Below are 27252 nucleotides of genomic sequence, written 5' to 3'. Positions count from 1 at the left end.
TCTGCTTCAGAGATAAAATGTGCTATTTATTATGTATTTTGATGTTCTGAATTCAAATATGACAATTAAAACAACTGATTGGCTACTGTTTCTAAGATATTTAAGTTTTTACATTTTATGTCTATGTATATTGCGTAGATAGTAGAGTTTTAATCATAAATTGTAAACCTAGGTCTTTTCATGTGTTTATGGTTGCTTTACATGATAATATTTCACCTGTCCTGTTTATGTAACACTTTAAAAATCAGCAAAAGGGTTATATAAATAAAATTGATTATGAAACAAAAGGCAAAATCTATTACTTACATAGTTTAGTCCTATTCAGTGTCTACTTGGCGCTTCTTGGCTTGTCTCTTGTATTCATTAAATGGAGCATCTCTTGTCACTGTCCAGCAATAGTCTGCAAGCATTGATGGGCTCCATTTGCCCTGATAGCCTGCCAGGAGATTCCTCTGCTGTAGTCTGGAGCGCAAGAGCTCTGCCTTACTCTTGGGTAGTTCCAGATCCCTGACAAGGTCATTCAGTTCCCCTTGGGTTATGAGGTGTGGTTCAGAGGAGGAGGATGGGAGAAAATGTGGGTCCTGTGACATTGATGGTTCTGGACCAGAAGTTTCATCCTCTTCCTCTTCCTCGTCTGACGCAAGTAAGAATGATTCTGGTGCATCAGGAACCGGCAGTCCTCCTCCGTGGGGTACTGGGCGTATAGCTGATGGAATGTTTGGATAATGCACAGTCCACTTTTTTTCTTCTTTGACACACCTTTCCCAGCTGGAGGCACCATGTAGAAGTAACAATTGCTAGTATGATCTATTGGCTCTCTCCAAATCATTGGCACTGCAGAAGGCATAGATTTCCTTTTCCTGTTCAACCACTGGCCAAGATTTGTTGCACAAGTGTTGTAGCATAGGTGTGGGGCCCACCTCTTGTCCTGATCTCCAATTTTGCAGCCAAAATAAAGGTGATAGGCTTTCTTAACCATAGTGGTTATACTGCGCTTTTGTGATGCAAAAGTCACTTCACCACAAACATAGCAGAAGTTATCTGCACTGTTCACACAAGTATGAGGCATCTCTGCTCACTTTGGCTAAACAGAAATGTGTCCCTTTGCAAAATCAAACACTGACAAATAAGAGAGCACGACACCGTATGATTTCTAGAGCTGGTATAGGGCAATTTGTTCAGCAGAGTGATGTAAGCTTCGTTATGATTGCATCATCCATGACTTCCAGGAATAACATGATGCAATTCATATCATATATGACGCAATACCAGCTTCAGATTGCATCATTCATTGTTTTGCCTAAAAAGCAAGTACTGTCCAAACCCAGTCACAGATTTATTCATAGATCCAGTCAAAGATGTATTTTAGTCATTTCTGGTTTAAATTGAGATCCTTTCCCTTTATAATTCACTTATCCTCCGCCATTTCCAAGTCAAGGGTCGTATATACTGACCCAATAGCATATCTTGAAAACTAGAGCCAATCAACAATTTTAAGCATCATTTTCGTTCTCAGTGACCCAGAATTAGTAAAGTTGGACTACATTTATTTCAGAAGCATTTTGGCTGTAGAGCAGTGTAAATTTTTCAAATATTCTTCAATATCTAATGACTTAGAATGTAAACCGTCTTAAATGTACTTAATGGAGTCTACAATAGTTCCGCAGCAGCCTAAAACTCTTAACTAAGTAGAATCAAGTTTCTGCTTTTCAGCTTACCAGAAAATATCATGCAATATTTTTTTCTCCACTTAGTGCTAAGTGTTTTTATTTTCTGTGAAAGACATTCTCTAACTACATTGCATGAGCATGCTTCATATGCTCACTTTTGCCCCAGTCTGTGTATTTCACATCTATAATATGTACAGAACTTGAAAGGAAAGGCAAGTTGGCCTGGATACATTCCAAAAACAGTTGGAAAGTGAACTGTTTGGGAATTCAAAATGAGCCACAATTCTGCAGACATTTAAGCACATGCTTAACTTTAAGCATGTGAGTAGCCCCATTGATTTCAATGGGACTACTTATATTCTTTAGGGCTGGTCCACACTACAGGGGGGAAATTGATCTTAGATACGCAACTTCAGCTACGTGAATAACGTAGCTGAAGTCGAATATCTAAGATCGGATTACTCACCCGTCCACTCCGCGCGGGATCGATGTTCGCAGCTCTCCCTGTCGATTCTGGAACTCCGTTGGGGTTGATGGAGTTCCGGAATCGATATAAGCGCGCTCGGGGATCGATATATCACGTGTAGATTAGACGCGATATATCGATCCCCGAGCAATCGATTTTAACCTGCCGATACGGCGGGTAGTCTGGACGTGGCCTTAGTGTTTACAGGGTTGGGGCATAAATCCAGATAAAAGACATGTTGTTTTGTTTTGCTCTTCTTGGTGCAAAAATAAGTAGCCTTTATTCATCCGCATAACTAACTCATATTTCTAAGTGTACAAGAATTATAGGGCCAAATTATGCCTTGACTAACAGTAGAATGGCCTGATTTGCAAGCCAAGTTAGAATGTGCCCTCCTGTGTATAAGTCTCAAGAATACACAAGATTCCGCAACATAATTAACAAATGTGTTCCTTCTTATGCCTGCCACAGTACTGGTGCCTTTTGTATACGTTTTGGCTTAGTAGAGTCATGTTTTTCATTCATTTAATAATATTTTTTTCTGAAGATTCTCAACTTATTCAAAATATTTTTTGACCATAACTTGTTTGAACTTGCAACATAAATCAAAGTTGCTATGTTTTAAGGTCTGTAACATTTTCCTTTTGTCTTATGCCATGGGTATATGAATAACTAACCTGCATACATTTTGGGGGGGAAATAGTCACTTTATGCTAGCATTATGGTTTGGCAAGCTGGAATGGCACTTTATAGACTCTGCTGAATGTGTTTCTGTTTGTTTGTTTTTAATTCGTAAGTAGGTCCCTCCTAAACTCTACTAGAGGCTTTGGCTGCTTGAGACCCAGATTGTAATCATAGTAATTAGCACTGAATTTTCAAATCTTGATCTTGATCTTGACCTTGCCAATGTGTACACAGCTGGATCAATGGCAGGAATTGAAAGAGCTCTGTAACCTGTTATGGGGACCAGCTTTGAGTAAACAGAGAAGTCCAGTGTAGAAAAGAGTGGGAAAGTGTCAATATCTATACTCAGAGGTGTAAAAATATTAACAGAATTTTTAAAGAGAAGTATCAGAAGACTTACCAGAGCAGAGAATTTAAATCCTTTCTTCACAATTAACTAATTGGGGGTTTTTTGATAGCAGATACACAAAGGAAATATCTCCTCAAAACACACTTCTTCTGCAGAGTCAACAAACATGAACCATTTTCAGTGGAAATGCAACCATTTATATCTCCGTATTTATTATAGATCAACATTCTATAAAGATAAAGATAGAACTTTATAGTGGATCTTTCCGTGCATTCTGTGACTGTTCTGCCTCTTAAGATTCCAGGGTTCTTGGGGTAGAAAGTCATGTTGTTGTCTTTGCGTTATAGGGCTTTGAGTACAATGTTGGTGTATAATAAATTCTTTTATTGCTAAAAGTTTATATTTTCTTTTTTGAGGTAACTTGCATATAATCCTTTCTTTGATAGATTAGTGACTGTTATCTTTAACTTTAAATAACAAAAAACATTTTAAATTAAAAAGTTATAATACCCTGTTACAAACTACTGAGATCAAACTTTATTATATCATGCAGCAGTTTCTTCCAAGAAAATATTCTATAATGTTTCCTCATAATGGTATAGATAAAATTACGTGTAGAGTGACGTTAATAAAATATGGAGAAAGGCAGACATAGTTTATATAAACAAACACTTTAAAAGGTTTAATTTTATATTGTATATGATGAGAAATGAAACCCAAATATTCCGGTCAAGTAAGTACATTATTATTCTAATTGCACCTTCCTTTATTTAATACGTCTCCATGTGAATGTCAGTCTGTGACAGACAAATGCAGAGTTTTTGCATTGCAGTTCAATGATTCTGGTTTCATTAAGCAGCAGTTAGCGTCCTAAGGAGCCTAAAACTTCAGTAATGCTAAAGGTGAAAGGAATGAACAGTTCAACTCAGTGATACTCTATTGGCATGGCAAGTTATTCAAAGATTGCCATAGTTATAAAGAGAGTGAATGCTCAGGTATACATCAGAAGTGTGATTTTTATTTCTTAATTTATTTAGCTGCTTTAAAATGGTCTTCAGTCCAAACTATTGAAGTATGGGGGAGCCTTGAATGTTCATGAACAACAGGGTTAATGTAGTTGAAAGAACATGATGGGGTAAATAAAAGGTCATTTTTTAGGTTTGGGGCTGGTGGGAGGAGTAGGTTTGGTTAACTATTTAACCTATGATACCCTTTTATCATTTTATAGTTAGGGGTCTGTTATTTTGAGCCTTTGTCAGTTAGCTTCTGGTTTGTGCTCAATCCTTTTTTCTTTCTCGATAAGGTTCTGTTTTCTATTTACATGATTTTTCTCTCTCTCAATAAATCCAACATAAAAGTTATAAGTAGCAACTAAAATCAAAACTCTGCACTAAAGTGACTTTCACTTAGCATTTGATATTTATTAATAGTTCAGTTTAAACACTAACCTGCCTTGTTCTCACATATTTTTACATGGCAACTTTTTTTAACAGCAAGACTTTCCTTTCCTATTTTATTTACCTCTCTGTTTTTTATATATATACTGTGATGTGCACTATCAGTTCTAGCAATTGCTTGCAGAAATTTACTTGAAAGCCCCCTTTTCATTTCTCCTCACTACAGTTTTTCCAATGGGTAACTTCTCTACAGAGTGACTCTGTCCAAACTGTTCTTTTGAGATCCAGAGTTGCTTGCTATGAGGGTTAAATTTCTAAATTCACTAAGTAGCTGGGAGCTGGTTTTTCAGCCCATTGTAGTGTCCCCATCACTGTGCACACATCTCCTGTATAGTTAATGGTTTGGTAGAAATGTTTAAGGTTTATAGTTTAAACTTCTTAAAGCTTAAGGAGAGGCTGGGCCTGATTCTGACCTTGCTTACCATGGTTTTACACTTGTATAACTCCTATCTACTTGAGTGGAATTAATTTTAATTTACATCAATGTGAGATCAGATCAGGCCTATTGATGTGTTAGAATCAAATCATGCATATTTCAAAATACTTTTTTTCTTATAAGGAAAGATTGCTTTTCCAAAGTTTTGAAACCGCAAAATCTAGTCTCATTTAATTTTCCATAGCAAGTAGCTGTTGCCCTACATTCTGAGGGAGGAAAAAGTGTATTCTTTGTTTAAAAAAAAAACAGCAAGGAAATGCCCTTATCTGTTTAAAAACAAAGGGAGAAATCAAAATGTAAAGCTGCGTGTTTGATATGTTGATGCCCTTAGTTTTGATTTAAGCATAATTGAATCTCTGTTAGTGGCATTTGTTAAGTAGAATACCTCATGAATGTTCTGAAAGTATTTGGAAGTAAATATCACACACCTTGCCTTTTTAACATAATAACTTTTTAAAAAAACTTACTTTGAATTTCCTTACGTTAGGACAAATGTGGATTTTCAGAAGTCCTATATTCTGATTTTACAACTTGTAAAGTGATCTTTCCCATTAAAGAGAGCTTTAGGGTTTTTTTGTTTTTGTTTTTTGTATTTTTTGGGGGGTGCGTGTTCACTTTTAACAATTGCAGGAAATTTGTTTTTCTTTAAAACTTTACTCCTTTTCTTTCTCCTCTTCTTTTCTCTCTTCTTGATATTTTTATTTTCCTTTTATATGGATAGTTGTAGATTTTGTCACTTCAAACGTTAACTGTTCCTCTTTTCTTTTGCTTTACAATACACACTAGGACAGATTTATTTTTTGCATATTCCTCCCCTTCTTCTGTGAGATATTGTAGTTGACCAAATTTAAAACACTACAGTATTTAGAATCCCTGCAGTGCTATTTTAAGTATTTGGACCTGGAAAGTGCCCCAAGCAATAACTACCTGAATTGCTTTTAATTACACAATATAGCTGCATCATTTTACTTCAGATTCTTTTTGATTGATGCTGTAAGGCAATTGTAACCATGGATGATGGGATTAAGTGCCTCTTGAAGTGACTTTAGCTTCTTGTGGGAACAAAGGGAAAGAAGAGAACACTTAGCCCCTTTTTGAGCCAGCAGCCTTTTTTCACTTGCTATATAAAGAAATACAATTAACAAACATTATCCCCAGAGGTAAATTGAAATGTACATGCAGACAAGAACTGCTCTTGACTGCAATTAGACATATATGATCCGAGGTATTCTGGCCATTCATTAGTGCTAATTGTTTGAGAAACAAGCCTGCAGAACAAATGATTAAAATGTTAGTACCATAACTGGGATTATTAGCACGTGTGATAAAATTCATGCTCTGCAGCTGTACCAATAAAACTCTTTGGAAAGTAGTTTTGATTAGACAAACACGTAGCTTGGCTCAGTTGTGAGATGTTAGTGTTTGCACAAGGCACAACTGGTGTTTATAACAAACAATTTATATCTTCTTTTCCTAATTAGAAGGAATTACTATGCAAATTGCGGTGTTTTGTAATTTCATATCACTTTTCTTTGTCTGCATCTTTGATAGATTATTTGCCAGCTAGTTCCTGATAATTAAACAAAGTAAAACTAGTGATAGAATATTTATTTGTGGGGGAGGGGTTCATTGTTATTTTTATTCTGTATTTAAAAAAAAAACAGAACAGGGGAAAATGTATATGTTTTCCGTTTAGACTGCCTAGATTATACAAATTTTTTTTGGTCTTGGGTCTCAGTACTTCTCTTAACTTGACCACCGGGAATATATAGGATTGCATAAAGCCAATGATCATAGCTCTAGGGTTCAGAAATATGCATTGAGGATTGCTGAATGTGACTCATTTTTTGTGAATTGTCTCATTCAGGCCTGTAGATGTGCTCTTCTGAAACAGTATCCCAAATTTAGACCATCACTGGTGCCCAGGCTTACAGAACTAGATGTTTGCCATTTCAATCTGTCATTTGTTAGACACATTATAGCATAGCAGCCCTTCTGGAATTACTTGATCTAGAATAATAAACATGGGAAAGAACTGGAAACAGAGTAAGGCCATGATCCTGAAAAGACTTACACACATGCTTAATTTTATGTACTGTGAGTAGTGCCGTTGATTTTAATGAGACTACACACCGTGTGTAAAGTTAACTGTGTATGGAAGCTTGTGTGTGATCAGCACCTGGAAACATACTGTAGTATGTAGCAGGGAGATTTTATATCTTCTTTTACACTCACTAATTTCAGTGACATTCTACAGTTTACAGTGGAAAGTGCAGCATCTTTCAATAAACAGAAAAGATTTGTTTCCTTTGTTCAGAAGAATGAAATATTTTTGTTGAAGAGGAAATTATGTAGAATGAATATGGATGCTTTTCACTTGCCATTTTTTTTAATATTTGGAGAAGAGATATGTATAGTGCTACAAATCTTAAGAAAACCTAGATACAATTCCAAAACCCCATTAAATACCAACATGCTGCAAAACTATATGATATGAATGAAAACAGCATGCAGCAAAACAATTAAATGGCTAATACCTAATATTCTATTACTCATTTTTATATACTTAAAAGAAATAATGGTTTGTTAGCCAACTTCCTCTTGGAGAATGTTCATTTGTTTGGTTTAAGTTCAATCACACATAGTTTTACATAATTAAGAAAATATCTATCCATTCAAAGAGACACATGTTGAAGCAATTTTCTTGGTGCCTACAATAGGACTGAGATTTTATGATGATTAATATTTTTATTATTTATTTATTCACTGTTACAGAGACTTATGTTAATTTAAAATACCAACAAAATGGAGATAAGTGAGACAATGTTGGCTAATAGAACACCAAAATGTTAATATATGCAATGTTCTGGGCCTAACTCTTGCCATTGTCTCTCTTAAATAAATCCATAATGAAGAGTGTCCCGTTATTCCTCAAAATTTCACCATCTTTTTAGGTAGCATAAAATGAACATGTGATTACGCAGAAGAGGAATTTACTGGAGAGGAAAAATCCCCAACCTATGCACTGTACATCAGAAACAATCCTGTGTGAAAATGCTTGTTGTAGTTATGCCTAAACATATTTGTAACAAGCTCTTATATTACATTTTGCCATGTTATTTTTTTAAACGAAAATAGGGAAAAGAATCTGTAATTATGCATGTCAAGTGAGACCATTTTCCTGCAACTGCTTTTAAAAGAACATTTTTTGATGATTTTGTTTTAGATTTACTAAGCCTAAACAACTTGACAAATTGACAGTATATCTGTAATAGTATGAGTTCTAAGAAACACATACAGAGCCAATGGGGTTCCAAGGTTGATGAGTTCAAGGGAAATTTCTAGTGGTCCCTGGTTAATATTATTCTCAGTCTTAAACCTATGAGGTGATGATATTTTAATGGATTAACTCCACTGCTTCTTTAGATTTAGATATTCGTTTAGTGGAGTCACACTGCTGAACTCTCTAAATGAAAGTTTACACTGGTAAGTGGTGACAGCTAACTCATGATTTCTAAATCTGGTCTGAAGGTCATGACAGTTTTTCCTTTCAGAAGCTATATCATTGTGTGTTGGACTCAGAGAATCAATGCTGAATAACATAAACAGTGTCTGCAGATTTAAAAGGGAGCTGGTTGGTCTTGTAGCTTTCAGTTTAATTACAGCTAGCAAGAAGTCTTATGTAACATGTTTGCCAGGTGATACATCTCATCTTGGTGTGCTCTGGGATTATGGTTTTATTCACATCTATCAAATTACTCTAGGTTAGAGTGGACAATTAGTAATAGTCATCAAGGATGCTTCAGAGGCTACTTGTCTGTACCATTAGAGTTAGCTATTAAGGGACTGAGTTCTTTGACTTCTTTGTGTCTTTGAGAGCTACAGGTGGAAGCCATCAGAGAAAGAGAATAGAAACTAATTGCTTTGTTGCCTCATATATTTAGTGAAGGACTGCAGACTTCTTCACTGACCTCTGTGTCACACTGGAAAACACTCTCTCCAATCTTCATTTAAAATAAACGTCTCTTCCTCCTCCTCTCCCCTCCCAAATATAATGCACAAAAGTGGGATTGAATTAAGTTAACTACCAGCCACACTAGTTGTCACAATTTCTGTTATCATTAGCACTTCACCATAAGACAAGGAACATAAGCTGTTAAACAAACAAAAAAAAATGGCAGAGGAGTATGAATCTCAGTAGTATGTCTCCTAGGTCCCTAGTGTCAAGGTCCCTACTGCATGTTTCTTGAAGCTGTTGCAGTCATAGATGAAGAATACTTATTAATAAGGATAGCTCCGGCACTTCTAATAAATAATGCATAATTTTTATTTAACAGCAAAACTGCCCTGTTGATTAGGCCCCATTTAGTATTACCAATCATATTACAAACAATAGAACAGCAGCACTTTCTTCCATGCTAACAAAGTGGGTCCACCAAGGACAGTTACATAACTGGCAAGGGAGGTCATGGTATAGTTGTAATTTTCAAGTAGGTCCATAGAGTTAAAACCCCAGCAGATCTTTCTTAATACTTTTTTTTTTAAATCTATTTTTAATTTTGAATATAACAACCTCAAGATGAAGAAATAAGTCCTTGACAGGGACTTAGTTAGTCATTGGAAGTATTGCATCTCTCTGCCATTGTCATAGTTGAAATTGATTGTATTCATTTTCAAACATTTGGAAGGTTTGGTCATGTATAATTTGAAGCAGACTCTTTCGGCACACTAGTGCTTTGGTGTGATCAGAAAGTAACAATGTGGAAGATATTAGATTAATGCTATATGTATCAATGACATTCATGTGTTAATTATGTATTCTGCGTTAAATGTGGATGACTTCACATTATTCCTATGTGCTGCATATGTGTATAATAATGTATCCTTGTGTGACGTGGTAGAAATGGCATGGGTTAATTATGGAGGTCATCCCAAAGAAGTGTTATTAGAGGGGGGAGGGATAGCTCAGTGGTTTGAGCATTGGCCTGCAAAACCCAGGCTTATGAGTTCAATCCTTGAGGGGGCCACTTAGGGATCTGGGGCAAAAATCTGTTAGGGAGAGTACTTGGTCTTGCTGTGAAGGCAGGGGACTGGACTTGATGACCTTTCAAGGTATATCTCCATACTGAAAAAAAAAAAAACTTTATTCCACATTAAGTCATGTATAGGCCACATATTTTACAAAAGGGTTTCTCAAACTTTTTCAAAGCATGGACCATGTTTTGCTAGAGATCTAATATGTCTCCTGGATGACTCCCTCTCATTCATCTTTCCTTCACTTCACAATTGCCTAACATCATTATGGAAACTACAGCAATTGCTTACACAGAGATGTAATAATTTTTATTCTGTCCTATTCAGGTTCTTATGCCATACCTATCACTATGGTATCTGAGAATCGTCTATTAGGTGACATGATTAGCATCTGTCACCTATAGTTTTCTGTCTCTGTCTCACTCTATTTACATTTTTTTCTTTTACTTTTATTTCATAAATTCATAGATTCCAACGCCAGAAGTGGCCATTGTGATTATATTCTCTACCTCCAGTATAACACAGGCCATAGAACTTCCCCAAAATAATTCCAAGAGCATATATTTTAGAAAAACATCCAATCTTGACTTTAAAATTATCAGCAATGGAGACTCCACCATGATCCTTTGTAATTGTTCCAGTGGTTAATTACTCTCGCTATTTTTTCATCTGATGCAGAACAGAAATATTCATTGAGTATGTATGGAATGCCATGCAGGAAAACATTATCATATTTTAGCTGTATTTGAATAGTTTAACAGCTAAAAACAGGCAGTGACAGGTGACATTATTTTTTCTTTCAGAGTCCTAGGGTATGGCTACACTCGAAACTTCAAAGTGCTGCCGCGGGAGCGCTTTGAAGTGTGAGTGTGGTCGCAGCGCCAGCGCTGGAGCTCTCCCAGCGCTGCGCGTACTCCACCTCCTCATGGGGATTAGTTTGCAGTGCTGGGAGCCCTGCTCCCAGTGCTGGGGCACTGTTTACACTGGTGCTTTGCAGCGCTGTATCTTGCAGCACTCGGGGTGTGTTTTTTCACACCTCTGAGCGAGAAAGTTGCACCGCTGTAAAGCGCCAGTGTAGCCAAGGCCCTAGTAGTAAGCATGAAGTTTCCCCTCTCCAAAATCTTATAACCAGAGCAAGACTAGAGAACTAATTATGCCTCATTATTCATAGTTTTTTCTTTAAAAGAAAGAGTGAAGTGCTTCCCACCTCCATTGTAAATTATTTCATCTTAATAAAGCCATAATTTATAAAAGGCAACAACACAAACCCAAATATTCCTCAAGCCTGCAAACACAAATCGCATTGTAGATATAAGAAATCAGATATATAAAGTCAGCCACCTGCCTGCCCGGTGCCCTTGGTAAAATGGAGCACTATTGCAGTGTTCCATTTACTGAGAAAGGCCCCAGCTCCAGAGGTTTCCTCTCTTCTAATGAAAACAGGCACATTTTATACAAGCAGTACCATTTCAAAAAAATAAGATCTGTTTGAAGCAGGGTTTAAACAAATACCCGCATTAGCTCTTTGATAGAGAGAACTGGAATGTTTGTTCTGATGAGTAAAGCCCTATTTACATAGTGTTGATACCATGTATAAACACAGTTTTTGTTAGCATTGTTTTCCTGACCAGTATGGACCTTTTGGGGGCTTTTTTGTCCGACACAATTTTATTAAACCATGTGTGACACTACATGCATTACATGCATCCGACAAAGTGGATATTCACCCACGAAAGCTCATGCTCCAATACGTCTTAGTCTATAAGGTGCCACAAGACTCTTCACTGCTTTTCCATGTGTGACAACGTTTCCTCCTCTACCTTGGTGGGTCCTGTGCTTATTGGCGGATTTTGTGAGCCTCAGAGATCTTCCTGTGTTGGATCAGGAGTTGGGAGGTTTGGGGGAAACCTAGGCCCGCCCTCTACTCCGGGTTCCAGCCCAGGGCCCAGTGGATTGCAGCTGTCTATAGTGCCTCCTGTAACAGCTGCATGACAGCTACAACTCACTGGGCTAGTTCCCCATGGCCTCCTCCAAACACCTTTTTTATCCTCACCACAGGACCTTCCTCCTGGTGTCTGATAACACTTGTACTCTTCAGTCCTCCAACAGCACTCACTCTCAGCTCCTTGTGCCTCTTGCTCCCAGCTTCTCACACGCGCACAACAAACTGAAGCGAGCTTCCTTTAAACCCAGGTGCCCTAATTAGCCTGCCTTAATTGATTCTAGCAGCTTCATGATTGGCTGCAGGTGTTCTAATCAGCTTGTCTGTCTTAATTGTTCCCAGAAAGTTCCTGATTGTTCTGGAACCTTCCCTGTTACCTCACCCAGGGAAAGGGGACCTACTTAACCTGAGGCTAATATATCTGCCTTCTATCACTTTCCCGTAGCCATCTGGCCTGACCATGTTTTGGCTAATATAGTTGCAAGAAACACAAAATTCTGGTCCACGATGATCAGGAATTCTTGTTACACCACCTGCAGAGTGGGCTGCAGCTATTTATATTTATATTACGTAATATATACATTTTTTCCTTCAGTCTCTCTAAAATTTGTGTTTAAAGAGATAGTTGTGTGCTTATATTTTAGTTTTTTTTATTATAAGTGACTGGCAGCATTTCCAGTAATTAAGGTTTTCTAAAACTTTTCAGCATAAATCCCTGTTTTCACCCAACTATAACTGTTGAGGCTGATTTTTTTTTTTCCATGCAAGTGTCCTCCTCAGGTTAATTAATTTGGAAAGTTTTAGCTAAAATGGTTCAGCCATTTCCGAGAACGTTAAGGGGAAAATATGTTGTTTTGCCCATGTTAAAAAATGTCTGCAACCATTTCATTGAGAAGCTCTAGTGCTTCCATGTTTTGGAGCAGGGACCTGAAATTTGGCAGAGGAGTCACTCCAGTGCAGTGGTTCTTAAACTACGGAGAGGGCCTCCCAAGGGAGGCGTGGGAATGTGTCAAGGGAGGTGTGAGCTGTGTGTGTGTGGAGGGGGTTGTTTTTGTTTTTTTAAGATCTCTGGCTGTCAGCCCTGGGTAATTGGGGCTCAGGCAGAAGGGCTGTGCACACCCAGGAGGTGGGATAAAGGGGACAGCCAGAGCACTGCCACCTGGGCTCGGACTCCCCCCTAACCCCCAATTCCTCACTGGGAGGCAGCCTAGGCTCGGGCTGTCCTCTCTTTTCCCCCTCCCCTGAAGGCAGCGGGACTCTGGCTGTCAGCCCCGGGGTGGCAGCAGCAGTGCAGTAGTAAGGTTGGCAATGGACACTAATTCTATTGTGAAAAGTGATGATGAATATCACTTTTCACATTGCCACCCTTTCTTCTGTGGTGCTGCTGGGACGGCACTGCCTTCAGAGCTTGGCACCCAGCCAGCAGCCACTGCTTTCAGCTCTGCCTTCAGAGCTGGATGGCGGTATATGTACTTGCGGGGGTGGGCATAAATGATTACAGACGCAAAGAAGTGGGGTCTAATCAAAGAAGTTTGAGAAACATTGCCTTAGTGTCATGGATGTTCCTTGTGGTGTGCCTGTGAAAATCCACTCAAGTTTGCCAAGTCTTAAGCCTCTGAAAATTGCAGCTTGCACACACTCAGTAGATGTTTGTTGGAGGTTAGCAATGTTGTACTCTGTACATCTGCAGCGTGTGACAATGCTCCGCACAGATCTTATGTGCTAACTGGACTGAGCATGCTCCATCCTGAGCTGCAATGGCTAAGCAGGGATTTTCTGCAATTCCATCAGGGACCACAACTGGGAGCAGAGAGACTGTCTCTATTATTAACTGATTTGATTACCGTTGTGCTCTCACTGCTGGCACCCAGGCAATATAGAGGAGAAGGAGGAATCCGCCTGATTCGTTGGAATAGGGGCAGGCTCAAGGGTGCATGCTGGGGAGTGGGGTAGGAATGGGAAGAACCTGGACAGACTAGCAGTGGGGAGCAGAGGGAGACAGGAATAGAAGGAGACAGTCTGGGTGGGGACTCACTAAAGCAGTGCTTCTCAAAGTCGGGCCGCCGCTTGTTCAGGGAAAGCCCCTGGCAGTCCGGGCCGATTTGTTTACCTGACGCATCTGCAGGTTTGGCTGATCGCGGCTCCCACTGGCTACGGTTCGCCACTCCAGGCCAATGGGGGCTACGGGAAGCAGCGCAGGCCGAGGGATGTGCTGGCTGTCGCTTCCAGCAGCTCCCATTGGCCTGGAGTGGCGAACTGCAGCCAGTGGGAGCTGCAGTCGGCCGAACCTGCGAATGCAGCAGGTAAACAAACCAGCCTGGACCGCCAGGGGCTTTCCCTGAACAAGCGGCGAACCGGCTTGAGAAGCGCTGCACTAAAGGATGGAGCAAAGGGGGCAGGCTGGAGTAACCTTATCTCTGGTATTTCCTATCTTTTGAGTGTTGGACTTTGCAGCCTTAATGTTCTTTCAACATAGTTTTTTTTTAATGTATTTCATTGTAAGATAGATTTCTCGTGACTTAGATTCTGGTTTCAACAGTTGAGAGGTTGTACCTCAGTAGGAGTGTCCTCTTTTAAAAAAAACACACTAAAATATTGTTTAAAATTATAATCAGGAATATAACTTCAATTCCTTTTTTTACAGGAAAAGCTCCTCACTGTCAGCTGGAGTTCCTAAACTTGATTATCATGCCAAGCCTTCCCACAAGTATGTACCTAGAAGAGCTGTGCTATATGTGCCTGCAGACGATGAAAGGAAGATACAAAAAATTCCATCTCTAAATGTAGACTGTGCTGTATTGGACTGTGAAGATGGTGTGGCTCTGAACAGAAAGGTAATTAATAAATTATTTGTTGGGTGCCATGCAGTCAATGCTGTACAGAACACATACAGGAAGACACCATCCCGGCTCTGGGGACTTTACATGCTGGAGACAAAGAGAATGGTTAAGACACACAAACCACTGCATGACCATGAGAGAGATTCCTCAGACAGTAGTGATGTATGCATTTATTGAGTGGCAAGCTAACATTGATGAGCTTTATGCAGGCTTTGAGAAAACCTACTTGCTTACAGGGCACGTGGGAGTTTTTGGACAAGCATATGAGCAGCAGCTGCTGAAGATATAAGGAGCCAGGAATAAGTCCTGGCCATGAAAAAGTGGAAGATACTAGATTTTCTGCAGAAAAGGAGGAAGCAAGAAAAAGCAAGGAGGCAGGTCAGAACCACTAAATATTTTGTTGAGGCAAAGAGTTTACAGATTGTGAGGAGCACATGTAGCTAATGTGTATGGGCTTGAGGTTAGAAGGTTTACTTCCTGGGGATGGGTAAATTTTTCAAGCCTTGACTCCGTGGAAGAAGTGTAGTTTGAGGAGATATTTGAAAGAGGAAGAAGATAGATGGTGGTTGCACCAGTACCTGGAGGATATTCTAGACATATGAAGGCATCAAGATGAGAGCTGGAGAAGGATACAAACGAAGTAGTAATGTGCTTACCAAAGTTCACTTTATGTCAGCATGTGGTAGCATTTTAAGCGTTCCTCCTTCAAAGCAAAGGTTGAATTTTAATATACTGTATGTTTCAGTGTGTCTGTAAAAGCTGACATAAATTCACATACATTTTTGTAGACAACTTTTGTAAGGATCTCAATTTTGTCATTTCTCTTTCAAAAAATCTTCCATACCTTGAACAAAGTATATCATTAACTGCCTCAAAATGAAGCATATGTTAGGACAGGGACATTTAACTCCAGCAGTACTATCTTCATATTTCTCAGTTTCCCTACCTCATTTTTACATATTCCACATTACAGCATGTCTCCATTAAGTGTTTCTGATTGTGGGCATGTTGTCTTGGAGGTAGGGAGACTAGATTTGATTTCCCATATGATTTCAGAACCTATGAAGAGATCTCATTCTTTTTCTGTTCCGCAAGTTCATCCTTTCCATCTTGGACTCAGAATAACTAATATAATATCTTCTACTTAACCCTGAAGATGTTACAGGTCTATCAGAAACCATAATGGCTTTCTTGCGTTGTTAAAAGTCTGGTGCTGAAACATGAAATTAGTATTGCTAAATGCACCAGTACTTGAGAGATTCTTGCTAACCAGTGGTATTGTATATAAAAGACTCATCTGGGAGAGATTATGAATCAATCTGTAGCAGCAGATTTAGATTGTCTCCCAAATATGAAATAAACAACAAAATAGATATCATGTTAAACAATCAGTTTTATATGCACTTTGACCATATAAAATAAAATACTAATGCCCGAAGCACCTATTTATTGTAGAGAATGCTAGTGAAACAAATAGGGTGCCCAGATGTCCTGATTTTATAGGGACAGTCCTGATATTTGGGGCTTTTTTAATATGGGCTCCTATTACCACCCCCCACCTCCGTCCTGATTTTTCACATTTGCTGTCTGGTCACCCTAGAAACAAAGTACTATCAGGATGGCAAAGATAGTAGTAAGAATCTCTAAGGGTGAAATTCTGGCCCAGCTGAAATCAGTGAGAATTTTTCCACTAACTTTTTTGGAGGCCAAGCTTTCACACTTAGTCTTTATCAGTTATGTAGAATTGATGGAAAATTCTGTAAGAAAAATTTGACAGCACAGATGATTTTGTAGCAAAATATTGTTCAAGGGAATCTGAAGATTTGGGTTCTCTGTCCAGCTTTGCCACAGACATCTGTTATGATCTTGAGCCTCAGTTTCCCTAGTTGTGAAACTGGGATTATAATTTCTTATTATTTCCATTAATTCATTACTGTTTGTGAAGAATTTTGAGATCTTTGGATGAAAGATAGTATAGAATATGCATTGTCAGTATAATATTCAGTGGCACACTGAAAACTGAACCATTATGGGTAGCATAAAATCAATTGAAAAACACCAGAACTGAATTTTGTATTGAATTTACTGTTGAAATAAATAATACAAAAATTCATGTACTGATTTATTAATACAATAAAAACCTCTGTGTTTGAATTTTCTTGCAGCTGAATATCAGTGTTTTGCAGCAAGCAAGGAGCTTAGAGCAGTGGTCTTCAACACAGTGCCCGTGGCTGCAGTGGCGCCCGCCGGGGCATCTGTGTGCACCCACATATTGGCTGGTGGACAAGCATCTGCCAAAATGCCGCTGAAAAGCTGAAAAATGCGGCAACGCCTCTTGACGTTGCCGTTTCTCGGCAGTATTTCTGCGGATGCTTGTCCGCTGGCCATGGTCTTCGGTGGCTCGTTGTCCAGCGCACGCCCACAGAAAAGGTTGGGGACCACTGACTTAGAGCTTAGCTTTAGTAGTTAAGTGTGGTTTGCCACATACCTTAGGCCAAGCTTATATGAGCTTGACCCTCATCTTATCAAAGCTATTTTGTAATGTATGTGGTGTGTGTTGTGTCATGGAGTCACAGCCTGCCTGGAGTGAATCTTTTAGTGTGCTGGGGACCAAGGACACACACGGTTCCACACAGCAGGCCTCTGGCCTCCAAGTCTCCAAAACCGGGCCACCAGTACCTGTGTCCCCTGTCTCTCTCCGTGGTCCCTGCAGCAAATTCAGCCAAGCTAAACTCCTGCAGGTGCATCCAAAGAAGTGAGGTTTTTCACCCACGGATGCTTATGCCCAAATAAATCTGTTAGTCTTTAAGGTGCCACTGGACTCCTTGTTGTTTTTGTGGATACAGACTAACATGGCTACCGCCTGATACTTGACACCATGCAAGTCACTGCCAGTGATTTCTGCTGCTGTCTAAGCCTACCTGTTGCCAATTGTTGTTCTTTCATATCAGAAACAGTTGCAGCAAGCAGTTCATGAGGAGAAAGCATCCTCAAAATATAAGAAAAAATTAAAGAAATGCCTGAAAAGCAAAGCACATAATGTCCTGAACTCAGCATAGGGGAGCATACAGGCCTGGTGGGCAAATATCAAGCCGCCTCATCTGGGTCAGGTCTGTATGTATGGCTTAAAAAATTAGTGGGTCAAAGAATAAGAATGTCATTCCAATACTTTCTTCTAATGTAAGCTGCCAGTTGCTTCAGACTTTCCTTCTCACAAAGTTTTAGTCATGCTAAACTTTGTCTAACATCCTGCTGGACTTCATGTCCCAGAAGAGCTCCATAGAACATCGATAGAGGAGCTTCCATGATGGTCTTTCAACTCCTTCACAGTGTGGCCAGTTTTGTGAAGGTCAGTGAATTATCCAAGGGAGAAAATTAGCCTTCAGGTGGGAGTGAAGGAAAATGAAAACTGTCACATGATTTTGTGTTCTCCTGAGCTACTAGTTAACTGAAGGCAGGAATTCTTCCCCACTATTCTAGAAATAAAGTCCAGTTTGAGATGCTATGAAGTTTGAAGCCCATGAGTCAGGTTTACTAGACAATATTGTTCTGGGTTCAAATTGCTTTATCTAATCCTAAAAAATCCCCTGAAAGTTTAGAAATAGACCAGATTTGTTGTGTAGTATTTGTGTTGCTGTACCTTTCAGTTTAAAGGCGACTTGCAAAGGAGAAAAATGAAAATGGGCTTGTCCTTTTTTTGCTTCTCTTTGATGCATCAAGAAGGCTTGGACGTTTTGTTTTATTTTGTTTTTTACGAAAGAGGATTTTTGGGCTTTTACACTGCATGTTTTTTACGTTAGAATTTCACATCTTGTCAAGTCTCAATGTCTAGATAATCTGTGCTATTGTTGTGTTTGAAGTGGCAAAATATCCCATAGATTCACGATAAAAAAATCTCGTATACAGGGCAGACCCAAAAAAGGCCATGTGAATAATCCTAGTACCTCAGGTGAGCACCCTGGAGCTGGTGGGTGTTGGACCCCCAAGTTGGGCCCTAGGGCCAGGCAGCTAGTGCCCCGGCCTCCACCCCCAACGGATTTTTCCCCCAGCCCCCATAGCTGCCACTGATCATGTAGCTGCTTGGAAAGCAGAACTTGTAACAGGAAAAGCAGCCTTGTGGTCAGCCGGTCTGAAGGGACGAAGTTCCCCTCACGACGGTTGCTACCTGGGTAAGGATGTAGGGGCCCGACTGCCTCCCTTGTATGGGCATAAGCCACTCGCGACCCCACAATTGGCTTATCACAAATTATGACGAAAAATTCGCTATATATTCCTGACCCCCTCCTGGGGACGGGGGAGAGAGAACTCGAATTCCCGTCGAACCGTATCCAGAATTGATCAACCTGGCTCTCTCCTGGCTCACGCATTCCCCAGAGCCTGACTGCTTGCCGGCCGTAATGAAACTTTTGTGGTTTGTATGTGTAAGTATAATTAGTTGTTAAGGATATCTGTACATCTGTGTGTTAGATAAGAGGCAGAGACTGGTTCCAGCCGCCCCAAGGCTCCTGCTAGGGGAAACCCGTTGACCAGGAAACCTTGAACGCAAGGGGGACCAGTTGAGCCTAGCAATTTGTGTCTACTAAGATTAGTTGCTGCATTTATGAGTACTAACAGCACCAATATCACTTTTATTAACCCCTGGGACGACCTGAATAATTACTGGGACTTAGAAAAATACCAGGGCCAACTTCTATTTGTAATTGTAGTGTTTGTGTTATTTGTTCTAGTATTATATTGTAAGCCCAAGCTGTAACTAATTGTGTTATCCCCTATCCTTATCTGTGACTCCTTTAATAAATCCTTAATTTTTAACACTACGCCTGATTGCTTGCGTTATCCCCGTCACTGCCCTTGGGCACTTGTCACCCCCCCCCGGGGCATCCAGTGATCGAACCTCCGCCCTATTCCAACGCTCATTACCCGGTAGATAACGGGCACCTGGTGGCCATATCGGTGGAGCAAGGGGCGAGAGCAATCTGTAATCAACAGTGGGGTGTTCACCTCTACCATAGAGAGAGAGAGAGAGAGAGAGCTTGGCTTACGTTAGAAGTCTAGTTGCAGGTAAATATCATAGAAGGAATCTTAGTAAGAAACACTGTGCAGAAATGTAACTGTATAGTAAGAGAGCAGGTAGCCTTCATTGGCTTGGACAATTCCTTTGTCGTTGCCTTTCCAAGAAAAGATAAGTCAAATTTGAGGCCCTCTCAAAAGGAATGAAAGTCCTGTTTCTGCTTACTTGGGGAAATGATAATCTAGAGACTGAAAAGATTTCATGGTTAAGAAACAAGAATTGGGAATAAGTGTACCTGGGTTCTATTTCCATCGTGGTTACAGCCTCACTGTGTTTACTTTTAGGAGGTGATTTAAAATCTCAGGATGAAATCCTGACCCCATTGAGGTCAATGGCAAAACTCTTATTGACTTCATTGGGATCAAGATTTCACCCTTAGTAATTTGTGTGGCAAACTGTTATCTTCTACTGTCGTGTTACTCTGATCTATGGACCTTGTTCTTTGTGAAGGTATACCTTTCATTCAGTACCCTTGCTGCACCAATTACAGTACTCAGGAACGTGGGAAAGAGCAGACCCTCACTAGTAAACGCACAGTAATTGTTATGGAATTGAATCAGGCCAGTGCTCCATCAAATACCTCATCTGGTAACTGACCTTGGCAATAAGCTTGAAAGAAAGGTGCAATTTAAGTCATGGAAATTTATTATTTTTTAAATCCTCTGACCATGAAATTGACCTAAATGGATTGTGAATTTGGTAGGGCCCTAATTATAGTCCTGTCATTTTGAAATAAATCCTGGCCGAGATAATGGAGCAGCTGATATGAGACTCAGTTAATAAAGAATTAAAGGAGGGTTATACAGTATAATTAATGTGAATCAACATGGTTCTATGAAAAATAGATCTTATCAAACTAACCTGATAACTTTTAAAATCAGATTGTAAAGTTGATTGATGAAGGTAATAAGATTGATTTAATATACTTAGATTTTGGTAAGGTGTTTGACTTGTTACCGCAGGACAGTTGACTTAAAAAAAACCTAGAACAACCTAAAAGTGGATATTTCACACTCATGAGCGGCGTAGCTGGGTTGACTACACTTTTTAGTGTAGACCTGACCTTAGTGGGTTATGGATTGTTGTAATGAGACATAAAACCAGTCCGTGATTTTTGGTGTCTAGCAGAATTATGAATTTAAGTTCCCAGGCTCATCTTTTGAAGGTGTTGTGCAGGTTTCCTTTAGGGATGAGGACTGAAAAGTCAGATATGGAGTGATCATTTTGTGAAGAGCATTTGCCCATTGGTGATATGGTGATTTTGTCTTTTATCATTTTTTCATGCGAAAGTGTAGTGATTGTCTAATTTCACCCACATAGTTGTTGTTGTGGCATTTAATATACTGGATGAGGTACACCATACGTTGTGCTAGGTATGTGTAGAACCTATGGATCTTGAATGGTGTGTTGTGGGTTGTATTGATTATTGTACCAGTGGACATACGGCTTCAGGTTTTGCATCTGTTGTTCTGGTGGGGTCTGGTACTGCTATGAGTTGGTGTCCTGGTCTGTGGGGAGCTTGTTTCTGCTGATGATCTTGGCAAAGTTGGGGGGGGAAGAAGGGGGGTTTGAAGACAAGAACAGGGGGCTTGGGAAAGATTTATTTCAGGATGTGGTCCTCATGAAGTATGGATTGTAATGGTTTGATGATGTTCCATATGGGTTCGAGTATCAGATGATAGGTGACATCTAGGGGTGTGCGGTCGTTTGTTCTTTTTTGTTTTTTTCTGTATGAAGCAGGTTCTCTCAGAGAAAAGTAACTTGCTTTGAACAACTGGCAGAAAATCTATACCAGGGAAAACTTCCATATTTGTGTTTGGTAGAGAAGCTGTAATTTTTGTATGTCTCCAGAGTCATACATCTAATTAGGACAACACCAGACCTTATGCTTTTATCTTGTTTTGTTGAGTTTTTTCAGTTTTTTTAAAAACAAATGTTGCATTTAACTGCAGCCCAACAGACACTGCCTTGAAGGGGCTTTTCATTTCGAACCATCCAGTTGCTCACTTATTGTACCAGATATACCCCATATATGTGTATAAAAATATAGTGGGATCTTGCCTGATGAAGTCAATGTTTTCTGACCTGGTTGTCTTTATTCTGTTGCACGCATAATTTTTCTGCGTCTGCAATTGATTACATACTGAAAGATTCTTCCTCCAATCGTAGAGAGAGGAAATTAAGATCTCAGTCCAATACTTTCCATTCCATCCTAGGAAAAAGACAGAGACTTCACTGTTATTTCCCTTGGGGATTCAGGCTGCCACTCTTACTTGACTGTTTTCTATACTACTGTATATCTTCTTTACTAGGATCCTATCTTTAGTATATCAGTTCTTTAGAGCAGCAGAGCAGTTGTGCATAAGGTCAGCATAAAGAGAACCTGATTAGAGACCTTACTTTGGTACTAATGCTTTACTGGCACCTCTTTTTGTGCTCTTGAGGAAAATCTCAGAACATTTTGTCACCTTCAGACTGTTTTTACTAGGGGCCCTGTATTCATCCAAGTCAGTGGGTGTGTTGCAGTCCTTGCTGTATAGATACTTTTACTTAGTAACATTATTTAGTATTCCTGTATGTCTATCAAAGTGGTACAACACTTTCTGTCAAAGGTGATCTTTGAGGTTCATCTCAGTCAAGCTTAGAGTTTATCAAAACTTGGAATTTTGGTTCTATTGGAAATTCCAACATTTCAAAATTTGCTTTCACTCTGAATTGGAACAAAATCAAAAAATGTTGAAAGTTTTTATTAAAACTCTTTGAAATTCTTTTGTTTCAGGTCAGTCAAAATGTTCCATTTCAATAATATCAAAATGTTTTTCCTATGTAAACTTTCAAAAGTTTATAATTATACATTTTTTGAAAATAATTTCAAAATGAAAAATTGAAACAATCCATTCCAAAAATATTAAAAATAGAAAATTTCAACATTATCAACATGCTTCATTTGACTTGTTTTTTAAACAAAATGTTGTTGAAATCTGTTCATTCTCACAGAAAGTTTCAATTTTGACAAAACAACTTTTTCCAATATAGAAACGTTTTGTCAGAAAATTTTCAACTAGCTCTAGTCAAGATGTGGTTCTTTTGGGTGAAACCCTGGCCCCATTAAAGTCTATGGCAAAACTTCCATTAACTTCAATGGGGCCAGGATTTTATACACACATGTGCTCTCACTCGCTTGCTCTCTCCCTTGCTCCAAGAAATAATGAAATAAAGGTTAACCATCTATCTTTTTGTCAAGAGGGCTGTGCAGATATATCTCCAAAATACTGGCCAGAGTGTGAAAGCTGGGGGGAGGGCAAATTCACAGCTCCGCTGTTCTAAAGTCCAGAAAATCAAATCGATTACAAGAGTGGTGAATGAAAAATGTACTTAGCTGTGGGGGCATTGTACTTGAGTAATGGCTGACCTTGTAGACAGAGGGAATGAATGGCTTTTGGCCATGGCTGAGAGCCAGCTATGGAGTGTTTTTCCTCTTGCCTTTGTTAGACATTGCAAATTGGATGGAGTAGTATCTTTAGTTATGGCACCTGAGACTGCTAAGCAAATACAACTAGTTGCCAGCACAGTAGAAGCACATAATTAAAACTGGAAAGTTTTCACCTACTCAAAGGATGAAGCCATAGCCCATAGTCTGGGATGGCGTACAAGTATACTGAGAAACTAAGAGTATGTCTGCACTGCAATTAAACACCCGTGGCTGGTTTGCATCAGCTGACTCGGACTCACGGGGCTTGGGCTGTGGGGCTGTAAAACTCTGGTGAGCTTGGGCTAGATCCTGAGCTCTGGGACCGTCCCCACTTGTGAAGTGTCAGAGTTTAGGCTTCAGCCTGAGCCCAAACATCTACACCACAATTTTACGGGCCCATAGCACAAGCCCTGTGAGCCCAAGTCAGCTGACATGGGCTAGCCACAGGCATTTAATTGCAGTGTAGACATAACCTAAATAATCAGGTAGGTACACTACAAAATAGTGTTAAGATGTTTATGGAAGGATCAACTTACTTGGTTTATCATTGGGCAAGTCCACAGCCTAACTTTCCCTTTTTTGGACTCCCAAATAATGGCACACAGACTCAAGTCATTCATATACATCCCTGACTTGGGATTCTGGTTTATTAAGCTGACAACTCAATATCAATTCAAATCAAGCCCATCTTTCCCAGACTCTTCAGAGATTGTTCAGCTACTTACTAGGCTCCTTTCCAAACTTAAGGTCCTACTGCCTGACTTTTCCTAATGCTTCTTCCTGTTATGGCTTTTGACACATCCATCATAGCAGATGACAGTCTTTCTTTGATGATACAGTTCCATTAACCCTTTGCTGCACTTAGTAGTTCCTTCCTATCTGGATGGCAGGCAGAGTCCCTCCTTGGTTCTCTCTGGGTATATCTACACTTTGAGCTGGGGGTGTGATCCCCAGGTTCAGGAGACATACTCGTGCTAGCTCTGATCAAGCTAACATGCTAAAAATAGAGTGTAAATGTAGCAATATGACCAGCAAGGGGAGCTAGCAGCTCCATGTACTTACCAGACTGAGACCATAGGCATGTATTTGGGACGGATAGTCCCTCCTGCTGTTTGTGCTGCCATGACTATCCTTTATTTTCAGCAGCTAGCATGAGCATGTCTCCTTAAACTGGGATTTACAGTCCTAGCTCAAAGTGTAGATATACCCTCTGACTCTGGGTCCCCAGCAGGAGGTCTCTCCTCCTCTGACTGAGGAGGCACTGACAGTTAGCTACTGTCATGTAATTCGTGGTCACCTGACCCAGCTGCCAGCCCAAACTTCGACACAGGGTGCTGGGCCATGCCGATGTGCCCCAGGATCAGTGCCCTGTTACAATGCTGAACACTGTTAAATAAAGGCTTTCCCCTTAATAGCTTTTTGGTGAGATGTAAAATTGAGCCCCTGACTACTTTATAGTTGCCAGGGCACTTTCTGAAATAATATAGGTGCTAATCCTAATTGCTTTACTAAATTCCAGCTCAGGTAGGTAAATTCAGCCTGGCCAAAGTCAAGCATTATTTTGCACTTCCTCTCCTGAAAGCTGTTATGTAGAAAGTTGTATTGCTGCTGATTTTCATTTCACAGGTGACAAGCAATTCCCTTTGAGCTTGCAGGCATTTGGGAAAATGCTTCGGGATCCTTTGGGGTGAACAGCCCTCTGTTAATAAGTTTTATTGTTGTCACTGTCTAACCAGAGACCATTTAACCAATAAAATGTACTAGCATTCAGAGTTACACTTTAAAAACAACTGGGGGCTGGACTGAGCCTCAAGTCTCCTCCCTGAGCACAGGGCAGTGCATGACTGTGCTGCCCCAAAAAGAGGCTCGGTCCCTTCTTGCTCAGGTATTAGATTATTTTACCTATTTTTAGGGTACAGTTACTGCTTCACCTTGCACCTGGGCATCTATGCTGGCTAGAGTGTATAGGCTGGGGGGAAGGCAAATCCTTTGCACATGGAAGGGGAGTCATTGCTGTGCTGTGTCCTGAAAAAAAAATCAATTAGTTCTTTTGAATTGTCTGCTTAAAAAATGGGATTAAAACCCCCACCATTTCTCTAACTGTACCATTATGAATAGCACATACGGAAGAGATGACTCTGGGTTCATTACAGTTAAGAGCAGATCACCCACATACATGCTGATTTGACAGTGATTTCACCACCCGGGAATGCCTTCTACATCACTCTCATGATCTGATCATGGGGTCAGAACAAACAGCACACTGGAAAGAGAGCAACCTTGCATTGCACTTTTGCCTAATCTGAGGCCCTCTGACTTTTTCATTTCTTATCACTGATGAAAAGAGGCTCTTGTTTGTAGAGTAGTACTATGACTAAATGTGGTATAGGAGATGAATTCATAAAATGGGTCAATGTGGCATATGAAAAAATCCCAGACTAGTTTATTAAAGGCTTTTGCAACATCACAGAAAAAACTGCAGTGGGTTTCCATAAATCTCTGGCTACATCAATTACAATCAACAGTTTTTCTGTTTTATGTATGATACAAGCCGGCTTAGTCAGTATTTATCAAGGTGGCAGGCATTTCTCTAGGCTCATAGTGAGAATTTTAGCTAGCGCTTTACAGTCACAGTTATGAGAGACGTTGATAACTAGAGTGTTTTACAAGGTCTTTGCTTTATTTATAATAAATTAGTGCAGTAGCTAATTGCATTTCTCCTACAGGGAAAAAGCTTGCTGACAAGTGTATAAGCAAATGATTAAATCTACACAGGCGCATAGTGGGTTACTTCTCTTCAAAAGATGTGCAAAATTAGAATGGGAATGCTGCTTTCCCAGGTGTCTTGCCATTATTAAAAGACTCAATAGCCTGGGAAATTTCTTCACTAGGAACTGGGGAATCCAAGACTTCCTCTAGTTTAGTGTAGGAAGGCTGAACTGTACAGAAAAACTCTGCAAGATCTTTTAGATCTTTGAAGAGTTCTGGTGAATATAGATTTTTTTTTAATAAAAGTTGTGAAGTGTTTTCATTCCCCTGTTAATCCCACTATGGTCCTAGAAAATTCACCACTCCTGAATGGTAATAGTGGCAATCAAAGTTTTTGTTCATATTGTTTTACAGTACAAGCCAATTATCTCCTTCATCTGATGAGTCATAGTATCTGTAAGGTCACAATATTCAGCTATTTTCTTCTTCTTGGGCTCAATAAAACTGGTCTTTTAGCACAGAGACTTTGAAGTGCCAGTTATTGCTTTTCCTGCAATTCAGATATATCCAATTAAGTTTGACTTGGCCATGATCTGATGTAACTCACTGACAGAATGGTGTCTAGAAACATAGGGAAAAATACCTTGGCTCAAAATTAACAAAAATTTCATGCTGGAATGTATTAATGGACCTGAGAAATAATTTATTTTGTTTGTTTTTAACTTAACTAATGTTCGTACAGCACTTTAAATATTCCGAGTACTGGCTAAGTCCCTGACCTGGCAATTGACTGCGTAAGCGTGCAGTGGTGCACCCAGTGCATTGCAGGGCTAAAGCATGAGTGTTGCTTTGTGTACAAGTGTATATTTTTTTTTAAATGTATTAACTTTCTTAACATGTAGGACCTGACTTTCAGAGGTGCCGAGCACCTAGAATTCTCAAAATGAAGTCGAGGAATCGTGTGTAGGCAACACTTCTGAAAATCAGGCCCAAACAATATACCTGGTATGCACCTACAAATAAAAAACAATGGCCATACTACAGTGAGGTAAATACACTGAAGTACACTGTCAAAACTATAATGAACAATATAATATATTTACTGGTTAAGTCCTGGATCCA

The 27252-nt window shown here is 39.6% G+C and overlaps 1 protein-coding gene across 1 annotated transcript in view; it reads left to right on the top strand.

Annotated features, from left to right (window-relative positions):
* The window catches only part of CLYBL (citramalyl-CoA lyase), a 145734-nt gene that overhangs the window by 18765 nt on the left and 99717 nt on the right, over nt 1–27252 (top strand). Inside the window, exon 2 of the mRNA XM_050950662.1 lies at nt 14683–14872. Within this exon, the coding sequence (XP_050806619.1) occupies nt 14683–14872 (190 nt within the window). The remainder of the gene's footprint in view (nt 1–14682; nt 14873–27252) is intronic.

This window comes from Gopherus flavomarginatus, chromosome 1 (genome assembly GCF_025201925.1).
Source record: "Gopherus flavomarginatus isolate rGopFla2 chromosome 1, rGopFla2.mat.asm, whole genome shotgun sequence".
NCBI classification, from domain to species: Eukaryota; Metazoa; Chordata; order Testudines; family Testudinidae; genus Gopherus; species Gopherus flavomarginatus.
Note: the sequence above shows the minus strand (reverse complement) of the source record. Positions and strands in the feature narration are given on the sequence as shown.